This window comes from Danio rerio, chromosome 19 (assembly GCF_052040795.2).
Source record: "Danio rerio strain M-AB ecotype USA chromosome 19, GRCz13ab, whole genome shotgun sequence".
In the NCBI taxonomy this organism is placed as follows: domain Eukaryota; kingdom Metazoa; phylum Chordata; class Actinopteri; order Cypriniformes; family Danionidae; genus Danio; species Danio rerio.
Window position 1 is genome coordinate 43,661,327 of NC_141039.2, and position 21,448 is coordinate 43,682,774.

Here is a 21,448-nt window from a genome sequence, read left to right on the forward strand (position 1 = left end):
TGACAGGTATGAACTTTGGAGTGGTTGTTTCAGCTCACTCTGAATAAATAGTTTGAATAAGTATTATTTTGAGTGTACTCTCACCATATTTTGTTTTCATCTTGTTTTTTTGTGTGTGTCACGTCAGCAAAACAAGCCGCTGTACTCGTTTGAGGACAACGCAGACTATGTGTATGATGTGATGTGGTCTCCGGTTCACCCTTCACTCTTCGCTGCTGTGGACGGCATGGGACGCCTGGATCTCTGGAACCTGAACAACGACACTGAGGTGAGGAGACGCTCTCGGTTCAGATCCCGCCAGGCCAGAGACGCATCAAAACAACAACAAGTTCCTCTCTGTGTGGGCGTCTCCCCGCAGGCCGCGCTTAAATCAGCTCTTGACAGCTCACACACACATAGTCTGCAAGCTTGAGACTAATTACTCCGATGTGTGCGGATTCCTCTTTCTCGCCGCCATTCCAGAGTCATTGAGTTCCCATGGGCTGCAAACCAGCCGAGCGCTGCAAACTCTCCAGATTTATGGACAATCACAGCTCAGGTTCATAAAATATGATATAAGAACATATATGGAAAATATTTGACTATATCGTGCTTTGTCATTTTATCAGTGTTTTTAAAACAAGTTTCGGCTGAGAAGGAAAATTAGGTAAGATAGTTACTACATTTAAAACAATAAATATCTGGATTTTATCATATGCATACAGCAGTTCTGTTTGGTTCCCAAATCTAATTGGCTGATAGCCGTGAGATATTTAAGTAATATCAGCACTCGTACTACCTCTTCACCCTTGTGTATTACTCCGCCCACACGAGCGGCAAGCCGAAGACTACAGTTTAAGAAATATTGCAGCTGTTGGACAACATAATGTACTTTTGAGGCTTTTTAGGAGAAAATGTAGTTGTTTAGACAACAACTATGTAGTTTGTTTATAGGATAGTGCTTATTTGAAATATTTATAATTTCGGAGATTCAGTGCATCGGCGGAAGAAAGTAGTTCCTCTTACAAAAGGTTTTTTAGACTCTCTGTGTTTGATTTTCTTTTTTATATACATAATTGTGCCTTCGAAATGTTGTATAAATGCATTATCACACTTGTAGCAGTGTGATGTGGCTGTATATCATCAATACAGCCATATCGTACTGCTACGAGTGTGATACTGCTCATACATATATATATATAGACATATTTATTTATATTATATTATATTATATTATATTATATTATATTCACTCCCAAAATCAGTCAAATTAGGTTATTTGCCCAGTTTTTGCAGTGTCTTTAATTGTATGATCATAAAACATATATATAAATTTGATCTAAAATATAAAATATTTAGAAAATTTTAATAAAATCACAGATAAAACAAAAAATATTTCTCTGCCATGGTGAAATTTAGTTAAATCAGCAAAATAAAGGCTGTGATTTCAGAGACATGTGCTACATTTTTGAATAAATTAAAAAATGTAATAAAAGTTTATACAGTAAAAGTAAACAAGCTTAATTACATACAATTTCTCTAAAAATAAGTCTTAATATAATTGACTTTTTTTGTTTAGATATCATTAAATCATGGCCAAAACAAGACAGATTCAGCTTTTTTTTTATCTGCATTTAGCCTTTGTAGAAAGATAATATAAATATTTAGTATAGTTCTAAAAGATTACTTCTCTAAAGCTCAGCTTTGCACATTGTACTGCTCTGATTTACTGCATTAAATGTTTTAATTAGAAAAACTGTAATACATTTAATGTTCTTTAGTCATGGTTTTCTGAAACAAAAATACAATACAATACAATTTCAAAAGAATAACTATAGAAAACTTTTATGCTTACTCTTTTGGTCCAAGAATCACTATTAATCTTCATTCATTCATTCATTTTCTTTCGGCTTAATCCCTTTATTCATTAGGGGTTGCCACAGCGGAATGAACCGCCAACTTATCCAGTATATGTTTAACACCCCAACACGGGGAGAACATGCAAACTCCACATAGAAATGCCAACTGGCGCAGCCGGGACTCGAACCAGGGACCTTCTTGCTGTAAGATGACTGTGCTATCCACTGAGTCACCTATTAATCTTTAATTTTATGAAATTGATTACTAACATCTTTACAGTTTTTCTTGATGTTTTTAATGATTCTTCAGAAAATGAGGCAGAAACACTGATTAAGCGCATTGTGTTGGCATGCAGAATGGTGAGCTCATATTAACTGTTATATGCCGGATCCAGCAGCGTATATCACTGATGATGGATTGTCATTGTACATCACATGCTAAGAGATCGTTGTATATGACAGACACGCGGTGCTGGACGAGAGTGTAGCCGTCTGTCTTGTGTGACATGAGAACTGCTTTGCCTGTCCACTGAGAAATACACACCCACTGTCATTACACACACACACACACACATGCACAGTTTTGAGATCAGCTCTGACTGTCCACTGAGAAATACACACCCACTGTCATCCCACACACACTGTTCTGAGATTTGCTGTGACCAATAAATGCTCCATCGTTGTAAATCATGTGCTAACATCAGCTTGATCTCAAACCTGAGCTTGTTTACGTTCTAAACACGTTTGTGATGCTTGAATGTTGTTGTTTTTTATCTTTCATTTAAAAAAAGGTTTTTTTGTGATGAACCTTATAAGCTGTTATCTGGTCACCACTTGTCATGCACTAGTCAAATCAAATCTAGTCAAATCAAATCTAGTCCTATTTAAAAATAATAATGAGATCAGCTGGATTCTGTGCATTGACAGAATTTAGACAGCACAATATTAAAATTTAGATAACAGCAAAAGTGAGTGTAAATATATTATTAAAAGTGATATTATTGAAATAAATAGATATTTTTAGATGTTGTTTGTATTGGCACAGCTAATGGAGATCCAATAAATACAGTATTATAATGTACAGTATAAAAACAGTATTGAGACCTGCTGAAGACTCCATATTATTAACAGTGATAAAGTCGGCATTTATAAAGAATAATTTAACTCAAGCAAATGAAAATATTATATAAATATATACAGTCAAAGTCAGAATTATTAGCCCCATTTTTATTTTATTTTTTAAATATTTCTCAAATGATGTTTAACAGAAGCAAGGAAATTTTCACAGTATGTCTGATAATATTTTTTTTATAGAGAAAGTCTTTTTTTGTTTGATTTCGTTTTTTTTAATAATTTTAAAAAAATATTTTAAGGACAATATTATTAGCCCCTTTAAGCTAAAATTTTTTTGATAGTCTACAGAATAAACTGCTTAGTTAACCTAATTAACCTAGTTAAGCCTTTAAATGTCACTTTAAGCTGTATAGAAGTGTCTTGAAAAATATCTAGTCAAATATTATTAACGGTCATCATGACAAAGATAAAATAAATCAGTTATTAGAGATGAGTTATTAAAACTGAAATGTTTAGAAATGTGTTAAAAAATCTTCTCTCCGTTAAATTGGGGGAAAAAATAAACATGGGGGCTAATAATTCAGGTGAGCTAATAATTCTGACTTCAACTGGACACTATGGGCCCTATCGTACAACTGGCGCAATGAGGCGCAAGGCGCGACGCAATTTTTGTTTGCTAGAGTCAATGAGTCATTTTGACGTTTTGCACCATGCTGTTTAAATAGCAAATGCATTTGTGCTCATATGTGCGCCCATAGGCGTTCTGGTCTAAAAAAAGGAGGTGTGTTAAGGTGTATTGCTGGCACATTGCTATTTTGAGGAACTATAATAGACTGCACAGTAGACCAGCTAAGAGGAGGTCTAAAGTCCTCTTTAGACCTCCTCCAAGTTAGTTGTGCGCCCTGATTAAACATTGCTTAATACACTCAGGCATTGCAGCAATACACAAATATCTTTACAAATGAAAAAAAAAATTAAATGATAAAATTTTACAAAACATATTATTTTCTAGCCTACATAAATATAAATACCATACTTAATGCCTTCTTCATCTCTGGGTGCTTTTTTGGGTTTATTCATGACAATTTGCTTTTGTGTAATGTTATTATTATTAGCAGTATTATTTATTATATCCATATTTATATTTGTTTTATTAAAAACAGCTTAGTTTTCCCCGCCTGTCAGGTTTCAGACCATATGGGGCACAGCATGTGTGTTTGGATAGAACTCAGTTGTTTGATCACACTTCGTTATTATTGTTAATTTATTCGTTGGCTGGAAATTAGAACTGAATTTAGAAATAGTTTTGAAACAAATCTTTGCGCCTAACAAACGAAATTATTATGCATAGGCTAATGGATGTCTGTACAACACATACACGAAAGAGAGTGAAAGTAAAAATGAGGAGGCTCATCTCTCATTCTTGTGCTGTAAATGCTCTGTTCAACGGTTTCCTCACAAAGTCCATCATGTAAATAGCAAATGCGCTATGGCGTGACACAACTGACTCTTAAAGGGAATGGGAGATGAGACTGTGGTTGGTTTATTCTCAAAACACACCTATATCTCTTTAAGAGAATAAGCTCAACCCTGTTAGACCATGCGCCATGGCGCAAAGCAGATTTTTCAGATCGTTAAAATAGTAAAATTGGATTGAGACACGCCCTTAATGCTTTTGCACCCTGAACTTTGAACTTTGCGCCTGGATCGTCAAAATAGAGCCCTATGTATATTTTTGCACTGGACTATATTTCTCATATCCTTGTAAAGAAATGCCATTTTTTTTACACTTCTGGGTTCGGCCATTGTTTTTGGATTTTTTTTTTTTAAAGGGGGGCAGGGTTGGGGGGGAGGGATTTGTGTTGTCGGGCCTCTCACGCCTCGTAGTGGGCCCACTCTGGGTTCACTACATCACATTTTGGTATATAAAAAGAATAAAACTGTCACAGGAGGGCTAATAATTTTGCCTTCAGCTGTATATAATAATTTAGGACCTTCAGTTGTTAAAAATCAATTTCCTTATAGTCAAAATGAATGTTTTGAATGAATGAATTGGGTCTTTTAAGTGTGTGTGTTTCTTCAGGAACAATGCATATTATTATCCAAAACACCTGAATGGCACGCTCGCTGACGCACACGCCGACACATGCGTAAACAGATCATGCTTGAGCCAACAGTTCTCCATTGTCAACTCACAGAGAAACTCAGCCCTGTAACACCATTAACAGAGCTTGCCTGCTTCCAATTTACGCCAAGAGACGCTCGCAGCCAATTGAACCTTGCAGTTTGACTCTGGGAGGAAGCGGATCGCTAATCGCTCTCAGGCTGCGGTTTTCTGTTCTGACGCGAGGAAGCTTTTGTATTAGACTTCGCCTTTGCTGACAACACATGTCAGGCCGCTCTGAACTGTCATAAGTAACAGACAGAAGTCAAACTCGCACATGCATCTTTTCAACTTTTTTTTGACGCTGATTTATGAAATCATTAATGGTTTCCAGTAGAGCTGCTCTCGTTATTAGAGCTCAGACATCCTTACAACATTACTGAACACAAGAGCTCAATATGTTTACATTGCTTGACTTATAATATCCAGCAAGAGTTATGGAGCGCACTGAACACGTGTTTTACAAAGAGAAACGCAGCAGAGTTATTACACTGCACACTCTGTTTGTTCAAACTACTTATCTGAAAAGAGCTGAAACAACACAATACTTGGGTTTATTTGTGGGAAGTCAAAATGACAACCGAAAAAATATTGCTAAATTGATTAATAATGTTAAAACTGTTTAAAATAAAAAAATAAAAACTTTATTGCTTTTATTATAAATGAAATAGAACAAATAAGACTTTCTCCAGTTCTCCAGAAGAATAAATATTATCAGACATACTGTGGAAATTCCCTTGCTCTGTTAAACATCATTTGGGAAATATATAAAAAAAAAAAATTGAACAGGATGGCTAATAAGTTTGACTTCAGCTGTATATTTGTGTGTCTTGTCCAGGTGCCGTCCGCCAGTGTGACAGTAGAAGGAGCCCCAGCTCTGAACCGCGTCCGCTGGGCCTCTGGAGGCCGAGAGGTGGCTGTTGGAGACTCAGAGGGACGAGTGTGGATTTATGATGTTGGAGAGGTATGAAGCTTTTATTAGTAGGCTCATTAGATGTTGATTGTAGTTTTTTTTTGACCAATTTTTTTCAGCTTTTTTGAACAGGGCCTAAATCCAAAATTTTGTCACATCTGCCAACGGCTGCTTACAAAATTTACCAGATAGTTGTACTTTTCTTTTCTTTTCTTTTCTATATATATATATATATATATATATATATATATATATATATATATATATATATATATATATATATATATATATACTCATCGGCCACTTTATTAGGTACACCTGTCCAACTGCTCATTAACCCAATTTTCTAATCAGCCAATCACATTGCAGCAACTCAACGCATTTAGGAATGTAGACATGGTCATGACAATCTGCTGCAGTTCAAACCGAGCATCAAAATGGGGAGGAAAGGTGATTTAAGTGACTCTGAACGAAGCATGGTTGTTGCCAGACAGGCTGGTCTCAGTATTTCAGAAACTGCTGCTCTACTGGGATTTTCACGCACAACCAACTCTAGGTTTTAGAGAGAATGGTTTGAAAAAGAGAAAATATCCAGTTAGCGGAGGTTCTTTGGGAGCAAATGCCTTGTTGAGGTCAGAGAATAATGGCCAGACTTGTTCCAGCTGATCAAAAGGCAACAGTAACTCAAATAACCACTCATTACAACCAAGGTCTGGAAGAGAAGAGCATCTCTGAAAGCACAACACGTCCAACCTTGAGGCGGATGGGCTACAGCAGCATAAGACCACACCGGTTGCCACTCCTGTCAGCTAAGGACAGGAAACTGAGGCTACAATTCACACAGGCTCACCAAAATTGCACAATAGAAGATTGTAAAAATGTTGCCTGGTCTGATGAGTCTCGATTTCTGCTGCAAAAATTTAGATGGTCGGGTCAGAATTTGGCATCAACAACATGAAAGCATGAATCCATCCTGCCTTGTATCAACGGTTTAGGCTGGTGGTGGTGGTGTAATGTGTGGGGGATATTTTCTTGGCACACTTTGGGCCCATTAGTACCAATTGAGAACCACAGCCTACCTAAGTAATGTTTCTGACCATGTCCATCCCTTTATGACCACAGTGTACCCATCTTCTGATGGCTACTTCCAGCAGGAAAACACAACGTGTCATAAAGTGCGAATCATCTCAGACTGGTTTCTTGAACATGACAATTAGTTTACTGTACTCAAATGGCCTCCAGTCACCAGATCTCAATCCAATAGAGCACTTTTGGGATGTGGTGGAATGGAGATTCGCATCATGGATGTGCAGCCGACAAATCTGCAGCAACTGTGTGATGCTATCATGTCAATATGGACCAGAATCTCAGAGGAATATGAATGGAAATGAATCTATGCCATGAAGGATTAAGGAAGTGCTGAAGGAAAAAGGGGGTCCAGTCCGGGACTAGTAAGGTGTACCTAATAAAGTGGCCGGTGGGTGTATGTGTGTGTGTGTGTGTGTGTGTGTGTGTGTGTGTGTGTGTGTGTGTGTGTGTGTATATATATATACTCACAATATATAGACAGTTCTGTTTCTGTCTGGTTATCGAATCTGATTGGCTGACAGCCGTGAGATAGCAAAGTAATATCAGCACCCATATAGCTGTATTATTGCTATTATTATTATTATTATTATAACAAATAAATGAAATGCTGTTGAACTTAAAACAAAAACAAAACAGTGCTGTGCATCAGATTGCATGTTTATATAATAATATTTCGTCCGAGTGATTTGATAATTGCACCAAACGACATTACAATCTCAGACATTCTGAATTTTTTTTCCCAGCAAATAATTTGCACCTAACACTGTCATATTCTCAACACCAGCACTTATACTCACATTTGGTGCAAGAAGTGTTCAGTTTAGGTCTGTAACAGCCACATCACCCTCCTGAATATGCACTGAAAGTGAAACTGAGTCTGTCTGAGTTTGTCATGAAGGGTTTAGTCTGTTTATCGAGCGCTCTGCACGGCTGGCTTGATTTTTAATTTGGTTCTTTTATTTTAAGTCCGTCTCCCCATTGACTGATCCTCCAGCACTGCTATGTTCAGCATGTTGTTTCGGGTCTCTGCGCACCACATGCTAATCTTAGCGCAGTGTGTTGTGGCAATGGGAGAGCATGTGGCCTCTCCGGCTGATGATAATGGTGGATCATCAATAAAAGCGAAGGAAAGTTGAAGGCTTTTGATGGAACTGGGGGTTATTTACTAAAGGCTGACGTACAGCACCACTTCTGACAGCCGCCGAGGGCTCTTTGTGTTATATTTAGGGTTAAATATTTGCTTTGGATCACCGCAGCGTGTTTTCATTACGCTCGAGTCACATCGTGTCATGTTCAGATGCCATTTAGTGTGGTTTACTGGTACATTTTGTTCTTTGGCCGCAGGTTTGTAAGTCAGAATGAAATCAAAATTGACTTTCCTTATTTTTATGAGTATAACGTGGTGCTTGTTATGTATCCTGTATCTGTGCACTTCATTATTTTCTACATTATTTTTCCTTTAATCAAATGCTTTGGTTGTAAAGGCGTTGCTAGGGTGTTGTGAGTGGCGACTATGGTTTTGTTAGGCAGTTGCTAAGATGTTTTAAGTGGTTGCTAAGATGTTGCTATGTGGTTTCTAGGGTGTTTTAGGTGCTTGCTAAGGTGTTCTGAATGGTTGTTAGGCCATTGCTAAGGTGTTGTTAGGGTGTTCTGAGTGGTTATTAGGTGGTTGCTAAGGCATTGCTAGGGTGTTTTAGGTGGATGCTAAGGTGTTGCTAGGGGGTTCTGAGTGGTTGCTTAGTAATTGCTAGGCAGTTGCTAAGGTGTTCCGAATGGTTGCTAAGGTGTTCTGAGTCATTGCTAAGGTGTTACTAGGGTGTTGAGTGGATGGTTAAGTGGTTGCTAAGGCATTGCTAGGGTGTTTTAGGTGGATGCGAAGGTGTTGCTAGGGTGTTCTGAGTGATTTCTAAGGTATTGCTAGGCGGTTGTTATGGTGTTCTAAGGGGTTACAAAGGTGTTGCTTGGTGGTTGCTAAGATGTTCTGAGTGGTTGTTAGGCCATTGCTAAGGTGTTGATAGGTGGTTGTTAGGGTATTCTGAGTGGTTATTAGGTGGTTGCTAAGGCATTGCTAGGGTGTTCTAGGTGGATGCTAAGGTGTTGGTAGGGTGTTTTGAGTGGTTGCTTAGTAATTGCTAGGCAGTTGCTAAGGTGTTCTGAGTGGTTGCTAAGGCGTTGCTAAGATGTTCTGAGTCATTGCTTAGGTGATGCTAGGGTGTTGACTGGATGCTTAGGTGGTTGCTAAGGCATTGCTAGGGTGTTTTAGGTGGATGCTAAGGTGTTGCTTGGGTGTTCTGAGTGGTTGCTTAGTAATTGCTAGGCAGTTGCTAAGGTGTTCTGAGTGGTTGCTAAGGCGTTGCTAAGGTGTTCTGAGTCATTGCTAAGGTGTTGCTAGGGTGTTGAGTGGTTGTTAAGGTGTTGCTGGGCGTTTCAGGTGGATGCGAAGGTGTTGCTAGGGTGTTCTGAGTGATTTCTAAGGTATTGCTAGGCGGTTGTTATGGTGTTCTGAGGGGTTACAAAGGTGTTGCTTGGTGGTTGCTAAGGTGTTCTGAGTGGTTGTTAGGCCATTGCTAAGGTGTTGATAGGTGGTTGTTAGGGTGTTCTGAGTGGTTATTAGGTGGTTGCTAAGGCATTGCTAGGGTGTTCTAGGTGGATGCTAAGGTGTTGGTAGGGTGTTTTGAGTGGTTGCTTAGTAATTGCTAGGCAGTTGCTAAGGTGTTCTGAGTGGTTGCTAAGGCGTTGCTAAGATGTTCTGAGTCATTGCTTAGGTGATGCTAGGGTGTTGACTGGATGCTTAGGTGGTTGCTAAGGCATTGCTAGGGTGTTTTAGGTGGATGCTAAGGTGTTGCTTGGGTGTTCTGAGTGGTTGCTTAGTAATTGCTAGGCAGTTGCTAAGGTGTTCTGAGTGGTTGCTAAGGCGTTGCTTAGGTGTTCTGAGTCATTGCTAAGGTGTTGCTAGGGTGTTGAGTGGTTGTTAAGGTGTTGCTGGGCAGTTGCTAGGGTGTTCTAGGTGGATGTTAAGGTGTTGCTAGGGTATTCTGAGTGGTTGCTTAGTAATCGCTAGGCAGTTGCTAAGGTGTTCTGAGTGGTTGCTAAGGCGTTACAAAGGTGCTCTGAGTCATTGCTAAGGTGTTGCTAGGGTGTTGAGCGGATGCTTAGGTGGTTGCTAAGGCATTGCTAGGGAGTTCTAAGTGGATGCTAAGGTGTTGCTAGGGTATTCTGAGTGAATGCTAAGGTATTGCTAGGCGGTTGTTATGGTGTTCTGAGTGGTTACAAAGGCATTGCTTGGTGGTTGCTAAGGTGTTCTGAGTTGTTGCTAGGCGATTGCTAGAGTGTTCTAGGTGGTTGTTAAGGTGTTGCTAGGGTGTTCTAGGTGGTTACTAAGGTGTTGCTAGGCAATTGCTAAGGTGTTCTGAGTGTTTGCTAAGGTAAAAATTGCTGAAAAGGAAAAATAATAAATAAATCTAATTAATTTAAAGGCAATATTGGCAAAAATATAGCAGTGCAACAAAAGAATGGTTTTGTGAGCACACACACACACACACACACACACACACACACATACATATATATATATAAATATATTTATATATATATGAAGTCAGAATTATTAGTGCTCCAGTAAATTTTTTAAATACTTAATTTTTGTTTAACAGAGAGATTTAACACATTTCTAAACAGCAGTTTTAATAACTCATTTCTAATAAGTGATTTATTTTATCTTTGCCATAATGACAGTATAATATTTGACAGGATATTTCTTCAAGAACTATGGATATTTTTGTCCTCAACTATATATATTTACATCCAGTGATGAGGTCATCTATTGACGAGACCTCCTGCTGTCCTATAAAAGACCTTGATTTGGTCTTGTGTTTGGAAGCCATCTTGTCATCTCCTCCCACCTCTCTATTCCTGCTTAATTACAGCCTGTAGATCGTCCTCATCTAAATCTGACTCTGACAGCAGCAAGCGATCCCACATCCCCGTCACCCAAAGTCCCCGTCTTCCCCTTTCCCGAGAGCTGACACGATAAATATTCAGCACTCAAAGGCCAAACAAGCAGCTTTATTGTTCTGTGTGTGTGAATCACAATGTGTGGCCATCTCTCCGCTCTCCCACACTGACAGCACGTGTGCTGCGCCGCTCGGGGTTTGATGTGGACTGTTTTTGGTGTGTTTGCAGCTGGCCGTGCCACACGCTGATGACTGGACACGCTTTGGACGGACACTGATGGAGATCCGAGCCAACCGAGGGGACGGTGAAGAGGAAGGTCCGGTGGAGCTCAGCACATGAACACACGCACATACATATTCTAACACATGCATACATACATACGTACACATACAGGTGCGTGAAGATGGACACACACAAACAGATACTGTACTGTATATGTGCATACACACACACCCATACTCATTATTTACACATACATACACATATAAACACACGCATAAAAACACACACACACACACACACACACATACACACACATACATACACACTCATACAAACACATGTTTACACACACTCACACACACGCGCACACACACACACACATATACACACACGTGCGCAAGTGTGCACACACAAATACATACATATGTATATACACATACATACACACACACACACATATGTACACATATATACATACTGTATACACATACAGTACACGCACACATATAAACACACACGCACACACACACACAGTACACACATACACACTCACCAGTACAAGAGTGCACGTGCACACAAACATACATATGTATACAAACACATGCAAATACACACATACACTGCATAAACACACACACACACACACACATATGCATAAACACACATAAACATTCACACACACACTGAAACATATACACGTGCAGTCCACGCTAGCATATAAACACACACACACAGTACACACATATACACTCACACATACAAGAGTGCGCATGCAAACACACAAACACATACAAACATACACATGTATACACATACACACACATGCACATACACACATACACTGCACAAACACACACACACAAACAAATACAAACATACACATGTATACACACACATGCACATATACATTGCACACACATATACAGTACATACACATACAGGCGCACACACATAGACACACACCCATACACACACATGCACATACACACAAACATACACATATACAGGCACACACACACAGGTGCACACACACACTCCGCAGACTCAGAACAACCCAGACTGAGCCTCATGTAACACTCACTGTTAGCATGAACACTAGTACTGTCCTGTTTACCGCAGTGAAGGCGATTGTTTGTGCAAATGATGAAAATGTGGCAGTGTTTACTAGAGCCGAGCAAAAATTAGACGTGTCGATTATACATTTCAAAAGTAAAACTGTTCTTTTAAAACCAGTTAAGTGCAAACCCTAACCAGCACATTTCATTTCAGCTCAATCACATGGTCAGATATATGAGCAATATCACAGAGCTGATATACAGCCATATCGCACTGCTACTCGTGTGATATTGCGTTTATACAACAGTTAAACGGAACATTTGGGTTTATAAATAATAAAATCAAACATGGAGAGTCTAAAAACCCTTTTTTATTAGGAACTACTTTCTTCTGCCATTCATTCACATCTACAGCTGATGTCAAAACAGCAGAAGCCGTTACTAATTCACCATCGTCACTTTAGTGTTTGAATGACTCTCTAGCGTAATGTCTAAAGTGATGATAAAGCAGCTGATTTTGCTCACACTTTAAGGATATAAGGCTGAACGTGACATGAAATGCCATCCATCTACAGAGATATCTTCTTACAGTGTTACAGTCTACAGTATTTCTCTGTTGCAATCAGATATCACAATAATTAACCCCGAAAAAAGCAACGCAATCACTACCAGACTGCTGTTGTGTTTGCGATAAGGAAAAACGCTAAACACATGCGGACTCTGTTTCTTTTTTTCTGCCAACACAACAAACATTCCTGATATGCGAGCAAATCGATATAAATACAGCACTACAACATACAAAGAGAGAGATCGACTTTGAATATCGGAGGGAGGGGGTGTTCGAGGCTGAGGTCTCTGAATAACACTGTTGAGAACTGGGAAAGGATGTAGTGGGTTTTGGCCAGCCACTGCGATCAGGTAGTGTACCAAAATTAGCGACCCAGGGGTGTTTACAGACTGTACCGAAAAGTGTGTGTGTGTGGGGGGGGTGGAAATTAAGAGAGATTTCCGGAAGAAATAAAAAATGGGATGGCTGCGGGAGATTGGTCTAAAATACGGGATACTTCCGGGAAAAAGAGAAGTGTTGGTAGGTATGCTTACCAGTTTAATAAAGATTTGATCTGCTGTAGTTAGAAATCAGACTGCTATAATCTTCTAGGCGTTAGGGCTTATTATGCGGTTTTGTTGCCCTCCTGTGGATAGAAAATGTAAACCGTCTTTGGGAGGTTAATGGCCGCCGCCCAGCGCTCACAGAAATTGTATATATTTAAAAATAGGCACTTTTCTGGTAAGTAAACTGCATAGTTGCAATCTAAACAACTCAGAAGTACATTATGTTGTCTAACAGCAGTAATATTTGTCAAACTGTAGAGTGTCTCTTTTGTTGCTAACTGTATGTGGGCAGAGTAATACACAAAGGTGAAGGGTGAAGAGGCCTTTGTGTGATGTTACTGGCAAAATATTGCTATAAAGAGCGTTTCACCGGATACGCCGTGACATGGCGCGCACATGACAGTTGGAAGTATCACACATCAGACGTGCACATTTGAATGTTATTTAATATGAAACTCTTCATATGGCGCAGCAGAAATATGAACTGTCCTGAGTCGTACCTGGGCGCCATGGGCAGCCATCGACCGGTGTGCGTACCCTAATAGAAATCTATGTTTAGAATTCTTATAAATGCGACCCCCTTAAAGTGATGTTAGTGAAGTAGCAACGGTTGCTGCTGTTCTGACCGTCGACTGCAGACCTGAATGAACTGCAGAAGAAAGTAGTTTGAGACTCTCTGTGTTTGATTTCTTTTTTTTTTATACACATGATGCTGTCGAACTGTTGTATAAACATAATATCACGCTCGTAGCAGTGCCATGTGACTGTATATCGGTGCCATTATACAGCCATATCACTGTTATGAGTGTGGTATTGCTCATATGTATTTTAAAAATTAAGAACAAGCTGGTGTGACAAAAATTTTGAACAAAATCAGGCCAAAAATAAATAGATTTGGATTTTTTCAGGAGTTTCACACAGCTCTTTACTAGACAAGCTTCTTTGGTTCATTTCCTGTGACCAATTATTAATATTTTTAGTTTTTCCACCAAATAATGTTACCACGATATGTAATGTACATGTGTTTCTGCCAAAATAAATGTATATATAAATATTTCCACCCCCCCCCCCCCCCCCATCATATACATTTTTTTAAACGTTTTTTTTTTTTTCCTTTACCAAAATGAAAAAAGTGTGTTTTCATGATTGATCAAGTTAGCAACGACTCTCATATACAAGCAAAATGCCGATTATGACCAAGATATGTCAAAATTGAAAGCAAATTCAATGGAGTGAGTGTGAAATGAGAATCGAAATATTAAATCTGTATGTATATCTAGCCCTTTTTTTTTTTACTCACCATGTGTTGATACAAGTTGTCTACAAAATGCCATTAAATGTGAACACATGACAGTTTTCATAATTAAATGAACAATCGCTTTAATGGTTTGTTTCTGTGCGCTTCTGTTGTGCGAGAATTCGCTGTATTTTTGTGTTCGGTCTTATTAACTTGATTGCAATTACTGCTAAATCAAGCCGTAACAACTCTGAAATCGTGAATTTGAAATAAGCCGCTGCTAGGAAGGAATATTCAGTGTTGGTTGGTGGTTATTTTTAGTATCCTTTATCAGTGTGTATATTTTTGTACTGAACATCCTGCATGATAATTGAAGTTGTATATAGTATATAAGTTGGTGTGTTAGCAATATTCAAAGTGTTTGCTTTCTCAGCAGTGTTACAGCAACGCAAACACTGTGCGCTTGCTTAAAGATATTTCACAATAACGTCAGTGTGGCTAAATGAAAGCAGTATTGACAAATAAATCATACTCCAAGCAAACCAGTTTCATTTTGTTCATTTAATAAATCTTTCCATCCATCTGTGCATCTATTGTTGCCAAACTTACAGTAAGGCACAATCTTTACCCAGCTATGTACAATGTACTCTACTGTACAGTAAATTACAGTACAATAACTGACATCCACATTTTCTGGAAAACATTTAGTCTCTCGTTTCAGTTTGACCATGAGGATCATCCTCAAAACACAAACATAAATGTGAAATACTGCAATACATTCAAATCTGAGCCTCCATATCAGCAATCAACTGTTTAGCGCTAATTATGATAATGAAAAGCTTCATGGTTAAAAGGAGAAAATAAAATGTTAACAGATTAACTTCAGTTTTAGCCAGATGTGGGATTAAAACTCTGTAATATGCATATTTAATAAACAACTGATTAGCAGCATGGACTGAATAGTCAACAGGGGCTATATGGAAGAACTTTAATGTATTAATCCCCTAAATTAAAATTTAATCACTGTTTTCTCGTTAGGGGTGGTCAATGAAAGCCTGTGGATTGATTTTAAGTAAAGAATTAATAGCACTTTCCCCACCAACATTTTGTTTTTTTAAAGTTGCCAGCCACGATCAGCATTTTTGATATTTTCACCTAAATCTGACGGCCCTTGTAATATTTTCTGCTAGGTATATATGAGTATATTAAAAATCTAAATAAAGAACCAATCCTCTGCTTCCAAACGAAAAAAAAAATGAAATGCAGGTAGATTTAATAAAAAAAACTGCAACACACACACAAAAAAAATTCTACACACAAAACCCCATAATGACAATGTGAAAAAAGAGTTTTTGAATTTGTTGCAAATTTATTAAAAATAAAAAGCCTAAAAAATCATATGTACATCAGTATTCACAGCCTTTGCCGCAAAGCTCTAAATTGAGCTCAGGTACGTTCTGTTTCCACTGATCATTCTTGAGATGTTTCAGCAGCTTCACCTGTGGTAAATTCAGTTGATTGGACATGATTTGAAAAGGCAAACACCTGTCTATATAAGGTCCCAGGGTTGACAGTGCATGTCAAAGCACAAATCAAGCATGAAGACAAAGGAATTGTCTGTAGACCTCCGAGACAGGATTGATTGAGGCACAAGGCTGAGGAAGGTTACAGAAACAGTTCTGCTGCTCTGAAAGTTCCAATGAGCACAGTGGCCTCCACCATTCGTAAGTGGAAGATGTTTGGAACCACCAGGACTCTTCCTTGAGCTAGCTGGTCATCTAAGTTGAGTGATCGGGGGAGAAGAGCCTTAGTCAGGGAGGTGATCAATAACCTGATGGTCCTTACAGAAGGACAACCATCAGTGCAGCAACCCACCAATCAGGCTTGTATGGTAGAGTGGCCAGACGGAAGACAATTCCTGCATGGAGTTTGCCGAAAGGCATCTAAAGGACTCTCAGACCATATGAAACAAAATTCTCTGGTCTGATGGGACTACAATTGAACTCTTTGGAGTGAATGCCAGGCGTTACATTTGGAGAAAACCAGGCAACGTTCATCACCAGGCTAATACAATCCCTACAGTGAAGCATGGTGGTGGCAGCATCATGCTGTGGGGATGTTTTTCAGCAGCAGGAACTGGAAGACTAGTCAGGATAGAGGGAAAGATGAATGCAGCAATGTACAGAGACATCCTGAATCAAAACCTGCTTCAGAGTGCTCCTGAGCTCAGACTGGGGAGACGATTTATTTTCCAGTTGGACAATGACCCAAAGCACAACGCCAAAATATCAATGGAGTGGCTTCACAACAACTCGGTGAATGTGCTTGAGTGGCCCAGCCAGAGCCCAGATCTAAATCCTATTGAGCATCTCTGGAAAGATCTGAAAATGGCTGTACATCGTCGCTTCCCATCCAACCTGATAGAGCTTGAGAGGTACCGCTAAGAGGATTATGCAAAAATTCCCAAAGACAGGTGTGCCAAGCTTCTGGCATAATATTCAACAAGACTTGAGGCTGTAATTGCTGCCAAAGGGACATCAACACAATATTGAGCAAAGGCTGTGAATACTGATGTACATGTGATTTTTTTATTTTTAATAAATTTACAGCAATTTCAAAAACAGTTTTTTTTTTACATTGTCATTATGGGGTATTGTGTGTAGAATTTTAAGGAAATAAATTAATTTAATTCATTTTGGAATAAGGCTCTAACATAAATGAATATGAATACTTTCTGGATGCACTGTATATAATACACATACGCATACACAAACAGAAGACCTAGAAGTCCTTTACCTCACGCAGTACATGGTTAGGGCTTCCCCTACCGTAATATACCTAAAACCCAGAATACCATAAAAACTGGTCAACGGCGAGGAAAAAGTTACATTTCATATGAAAATATCATCAAGCAATGGATAAAGCCTCTGTTGTGAATATGTACTAAAATAGCATTAAGCGAACAGTTTTTTTTTTTTGTATAATAAAACAAACCAAATACAATATGTTTGAGCAATTATGAACGAATATACATGAAGATTCAGTTTGCAAAGCATTAATAAAATGAATAAAAACAGAAAAAAACGAAAGCACTCCATTGCATATTGTAAGTTATTAGCTGCAGTTGACCGAACGTTAATAAACGGAATAAATACACTACATAACAGAAACATAACAGAAACGGTAAACTAAACAAAACTTGACATGTTTTACATTAGAAATAAATCAGTCGAACTACAATCCCGTTGAACTTTGTGTTAGATTTACAAAATATTAAATATCATCACCCATCTATGTTGTACTTTAAAGCTGTCATGTGCACTGATAATCACATAAAACATGTCCGACTGCACATTGCACATAAGTTATTACTTAAAGTTCACAGAACGAACACCGGTGATGCTAATGCACCTTTCTGAGTTCAACATATAGCCCCTTTACTGTAAGTCATTTTCAAATAAATAAATAAATAAGTTGTCTGTTTACATGACACCATTTGCAAGTAAAAATGAAGAACTCTATGCGTTGTGAAAATAATACTGGTATAATCATCTGAAAAACTACAAAAACATCTAAATTTAAAATGATGACGTCTGATAATTAAAAAAAAAAAAAATTCTGTCTGATTTTTTGAAAATTATGTCTTTTTTTTATTGACATCTGATTTTTATTTTTTAAATTGACGTCTGATTTTTTTTAAACGATGACGTCTGATTTTTTTCGAAAATTAAGACGTCTGCTTTTTTAAAAACGATGACGTCTGAATTTTTTTGAAAATTAAGACGTCTGCTTTTTTAAAAACGATGACGTCTGAATTTTTTTGAAAATGATGACGTCTGCTTTTTTGAAAACCATGACGTCAGATTTTTTTTTTAAAACGATGTCTGATTTTTTTTTTTACGATTTTTTATTTAAAAAAAAAAATAAAAATTTGATGTTTGTGTATTGTATTACATGTTTATTTTATTGCAAAAAAAAAACTATGACAAACAGAACAATAATTGCAGTGCCATAAGTGTGTGTGTGTGGTGTTTCAGTATAAAGCAACATTGTCACCTACTGGTCTGGTCTGCATTTTTTTAGCCATGTTCATGTCTCCATGATAATAGGATCATTTTTACATCATTGTCGTTCATAAGTGAAGCTTTTTTTTAATTCAGAGGAAACATTTCCTATTTTTAAGTGCTATGTTGTCATGAAAACATAGAATAAATACACTACAATGCATTAAAAAAACAGAAACGGTTAACTAAATAAAAAGTGACGTGATTTACATTCGAAATAAATCAGTCACACTACAATCCCGTTGAACTTTGTGGTAGATTTACAAAATATTAAACATCATCCCCATCTATGTTGTACTTTAAAGCTGTCATTTGCACTAATAATCGCATAAAACATGATTTTCAGTTCGTCTGCTGAAGGTTTTATGTTCGCAGTAAGAAGGAAGCAATGTGTGTGTGTGTGTATGTGTGTGTGAGTGTGTTTGGTATAGTCACCCTCATGTATTCGCTTGGCCTCAAACATGTGGCCCTGCAGACGCTTGAAATCGTGGTAGATGCAGTCCAAATTTACTCTCGATGCCAGCAAACGTGGCCACGGCCAACCTGAAGCCACCGATGTGGTCAGGATTGGGCGCCGGGAGGCTGATGCGAGACTTGGGAGTAGGCTCTGCGCCAGCCGGCTTTCTGTGGTGAGGAGAAGGAAAGAAAGAAAGATGGATGAGGAGGAGGAGCAGAAAGAGGCTTCACGTTCTGTCAGAGAGAATAAACAGCCTGCCTGAATTGTGAAAACAAGAATATTTTCCCCTCAAGTTATGGAACACAAAATAAATGATTAGACCAGAACTGCTCTCTGGCTTCCCTTTTTTTAAAAAAATCCTTTCCATTTAGGACACAAATCCTATTTTAGGACGTAGTCTTGACATTTTAGACTGAATGAAATCATAATCATGGAGCTCAAATGTGTTTGAAGTACCACGACTAGACAAGAATAGGAAAAGCTACTTTTAAATGTGAGTCTCGGTGTCAGTGTGCTTATGTAGAGTCATGATAAAGGAGAAAGCATGTAAATAATGTTTCAGAATGACTCATGTAAATACATATTCTCATTGTATATTTCATGCGTTATTCTTACCGTTGCTCTATTTTAGCATAGATTCTATAATAGTGGGCTCTGATTAGTCATTTGAGGCATCCTTAGGTTTAATAGTTTCTTGGAATTGTATATTTGATTACCACAAACTTAAATGAGCAAACTTAGACAAACTTAGATAAGAAGAGAATCATGTTTTCCATCGTGAACTGAACAAATGTCAATTCCACCACATCTCAATATACAGCTTATTTCAAAATGAAAGAAACTCTGGCAGTCAAACATTGTCTAAGATCATTTTTGTATCTGGTTTAACCAATCTTACCACAATATGTATAATAAATATACATTTGTCGATGAAATAAATTAGTTGTATGCTGAATTGTACACCTGTCACACTCTAAGATGTCATATTAATTTGACTAAGAGCTTATTAGAAAATAAATAAACTGAATTTGTATATTAAACATTAAGCATGACATTTACATTGTGAATACACTTTTTAATGTGTGATGAAAACTTTTGAAATAATTTTATAAATGTGTGTGGTGATGGAAATGACAGTGGTGGAAATGACATTTCAACAGTTTATTGTGAAAAAATGAAAAATAGCTTCACCGATTAGCTTTGAATTGATGCTAGCCTTTCATGTATACAAAACCCTCTTATCTACCTTCATTTTGTTTGGTTTTTAAAATCATCTTTGAAGGTCCAACATGTTTGGGAATGACGTAGAATAAATGTAATTCCCCATCAATCAATATTTACCTTGAATTTTCTTCAAGAGTTGTTGATAAAAATTGTAATTTATTTGAATTCCTGAAGATGTTCTCAGATGTCACTATTCATTTTCATAGAAACCACTAAAATAATCCTTCACACAAACTTTTTAAAGCAACATTACAGTGTTGTGGTGGAAATGACACTGATACTGTGCGACAGCTATATTTTGTATAAAAAATAATATTGATAATAGTCTCACAATAATAACTATAAAATATTTAAATTATTTTACTAGTGCTTAAGATACAGTAATAGATACCAGATGAATAATATTTTAAAATGTTATTTTCATTATTGAAGTTTGTTACAAGTAGCTAAAACTTGCTCATTTAGAGGCGGTAATCGGCGGACGTGCAACAACTTTATTTATGAGGTAAACATAAAACAAAAGTTTCCATCTGGAGCTCCTTCATGGGACTCAACATTTATAAACACTCACTTCATCGGGCTCCGATGGAGCTTGTGCTACACATCATTGTGACTATAGTTAAACTTTTTGAGAGGTGCGTGTCAGCCACGGCTATGCGAACGCAAAAAGGCTGTGCCTCAGCATACGAGTGCGTTTTGACAAAAAAGTGTAAATCAGCCTTAAGTCGAAGGTAAATGAATAATTGTATATAAGATTTTAAAAATATATATTTTTATTATAATATATATATATTTTTTTTTTTATTATTTTTTTTTTTCAAATCTTATTTCAGTTAATAAAAATATAATTTATTTGACTTTTTACTAATTGAAAATTTTACATTATATATTAACTAAATATTAAAATTGTATTTAAATATTTATTGAAACATTAGTGAAAAAAATACCTTTGCCTATAGCAGATTTATTTTTTAACTAAATGATTTTTAATAAGCTTTTAAAAAACTAATTTCAAAATCAAAGAACTGTATTATAAGTATTAAA

At 37.4% G+C, this 21,448-nt stretch overlaps 2 protein-coding genes across 5 annotated transcripts in view; one reads left to right on the forward strand and one right to left on the reverse strand.

Annotated features, from left to right (window-relative positions):
• Nucleotides 1-15,201, forward strand: part of dync1i1a (dynein cytoplasmic 1 intermediate chain 1a) — a 160,034-nt gene extending 144,833 nt beyond the window's left edge. Inside the window, 4 exon segments of the mRNA NM_001441552.1 lie at nucleotides 128-268; nucleotides 5,915-6,040; nucleotides 11,261-12,110; nucleotides 12,263-15,201. Of these exon segments, the coding sequence (NP_001428481.1) occupies nucleotides 128-268; nucleotides 5,915-6,040; nucleotides 11,261-11,371 (378 nt within the window). The 3' untranslated portion in view covers nucleotides 11,372-12,110; nucleotides 12,263-15,201.
• A 4-nt stretch (nucleotides 15,202-15,205) lies between these two features.
• The window catches only part of slc25a13 (solute carrier family 25 member 13), a 97,090-nt gene continuing 90,847 nt past the window's right edge, over nucleotides 15,206-21,448 (reverse strand). For all 4 annotated transcript variants that reach the window (XM_088651524.1, XM_088651522.1, XM_088651525.1 and 1 more), the window contains 2 exons: nucleotides 18,418-19,347; nucleotides 15,206-18,369 (listed from right to left, as the gene is read on the reverse strand). Coding sequence is in view for 2 of the 4 variants with exons in the window: in XM_088651522.1 (XP_088507648.1) it covers nucleotides 19,179-19,347 (169 nt within the window). In the remaining 2 variants the exon portion in view is untranslated. The remainder of the gene's footprint in view (nucleotides 18,370-18,417; nucleotides 19,348-21,448) is intronic.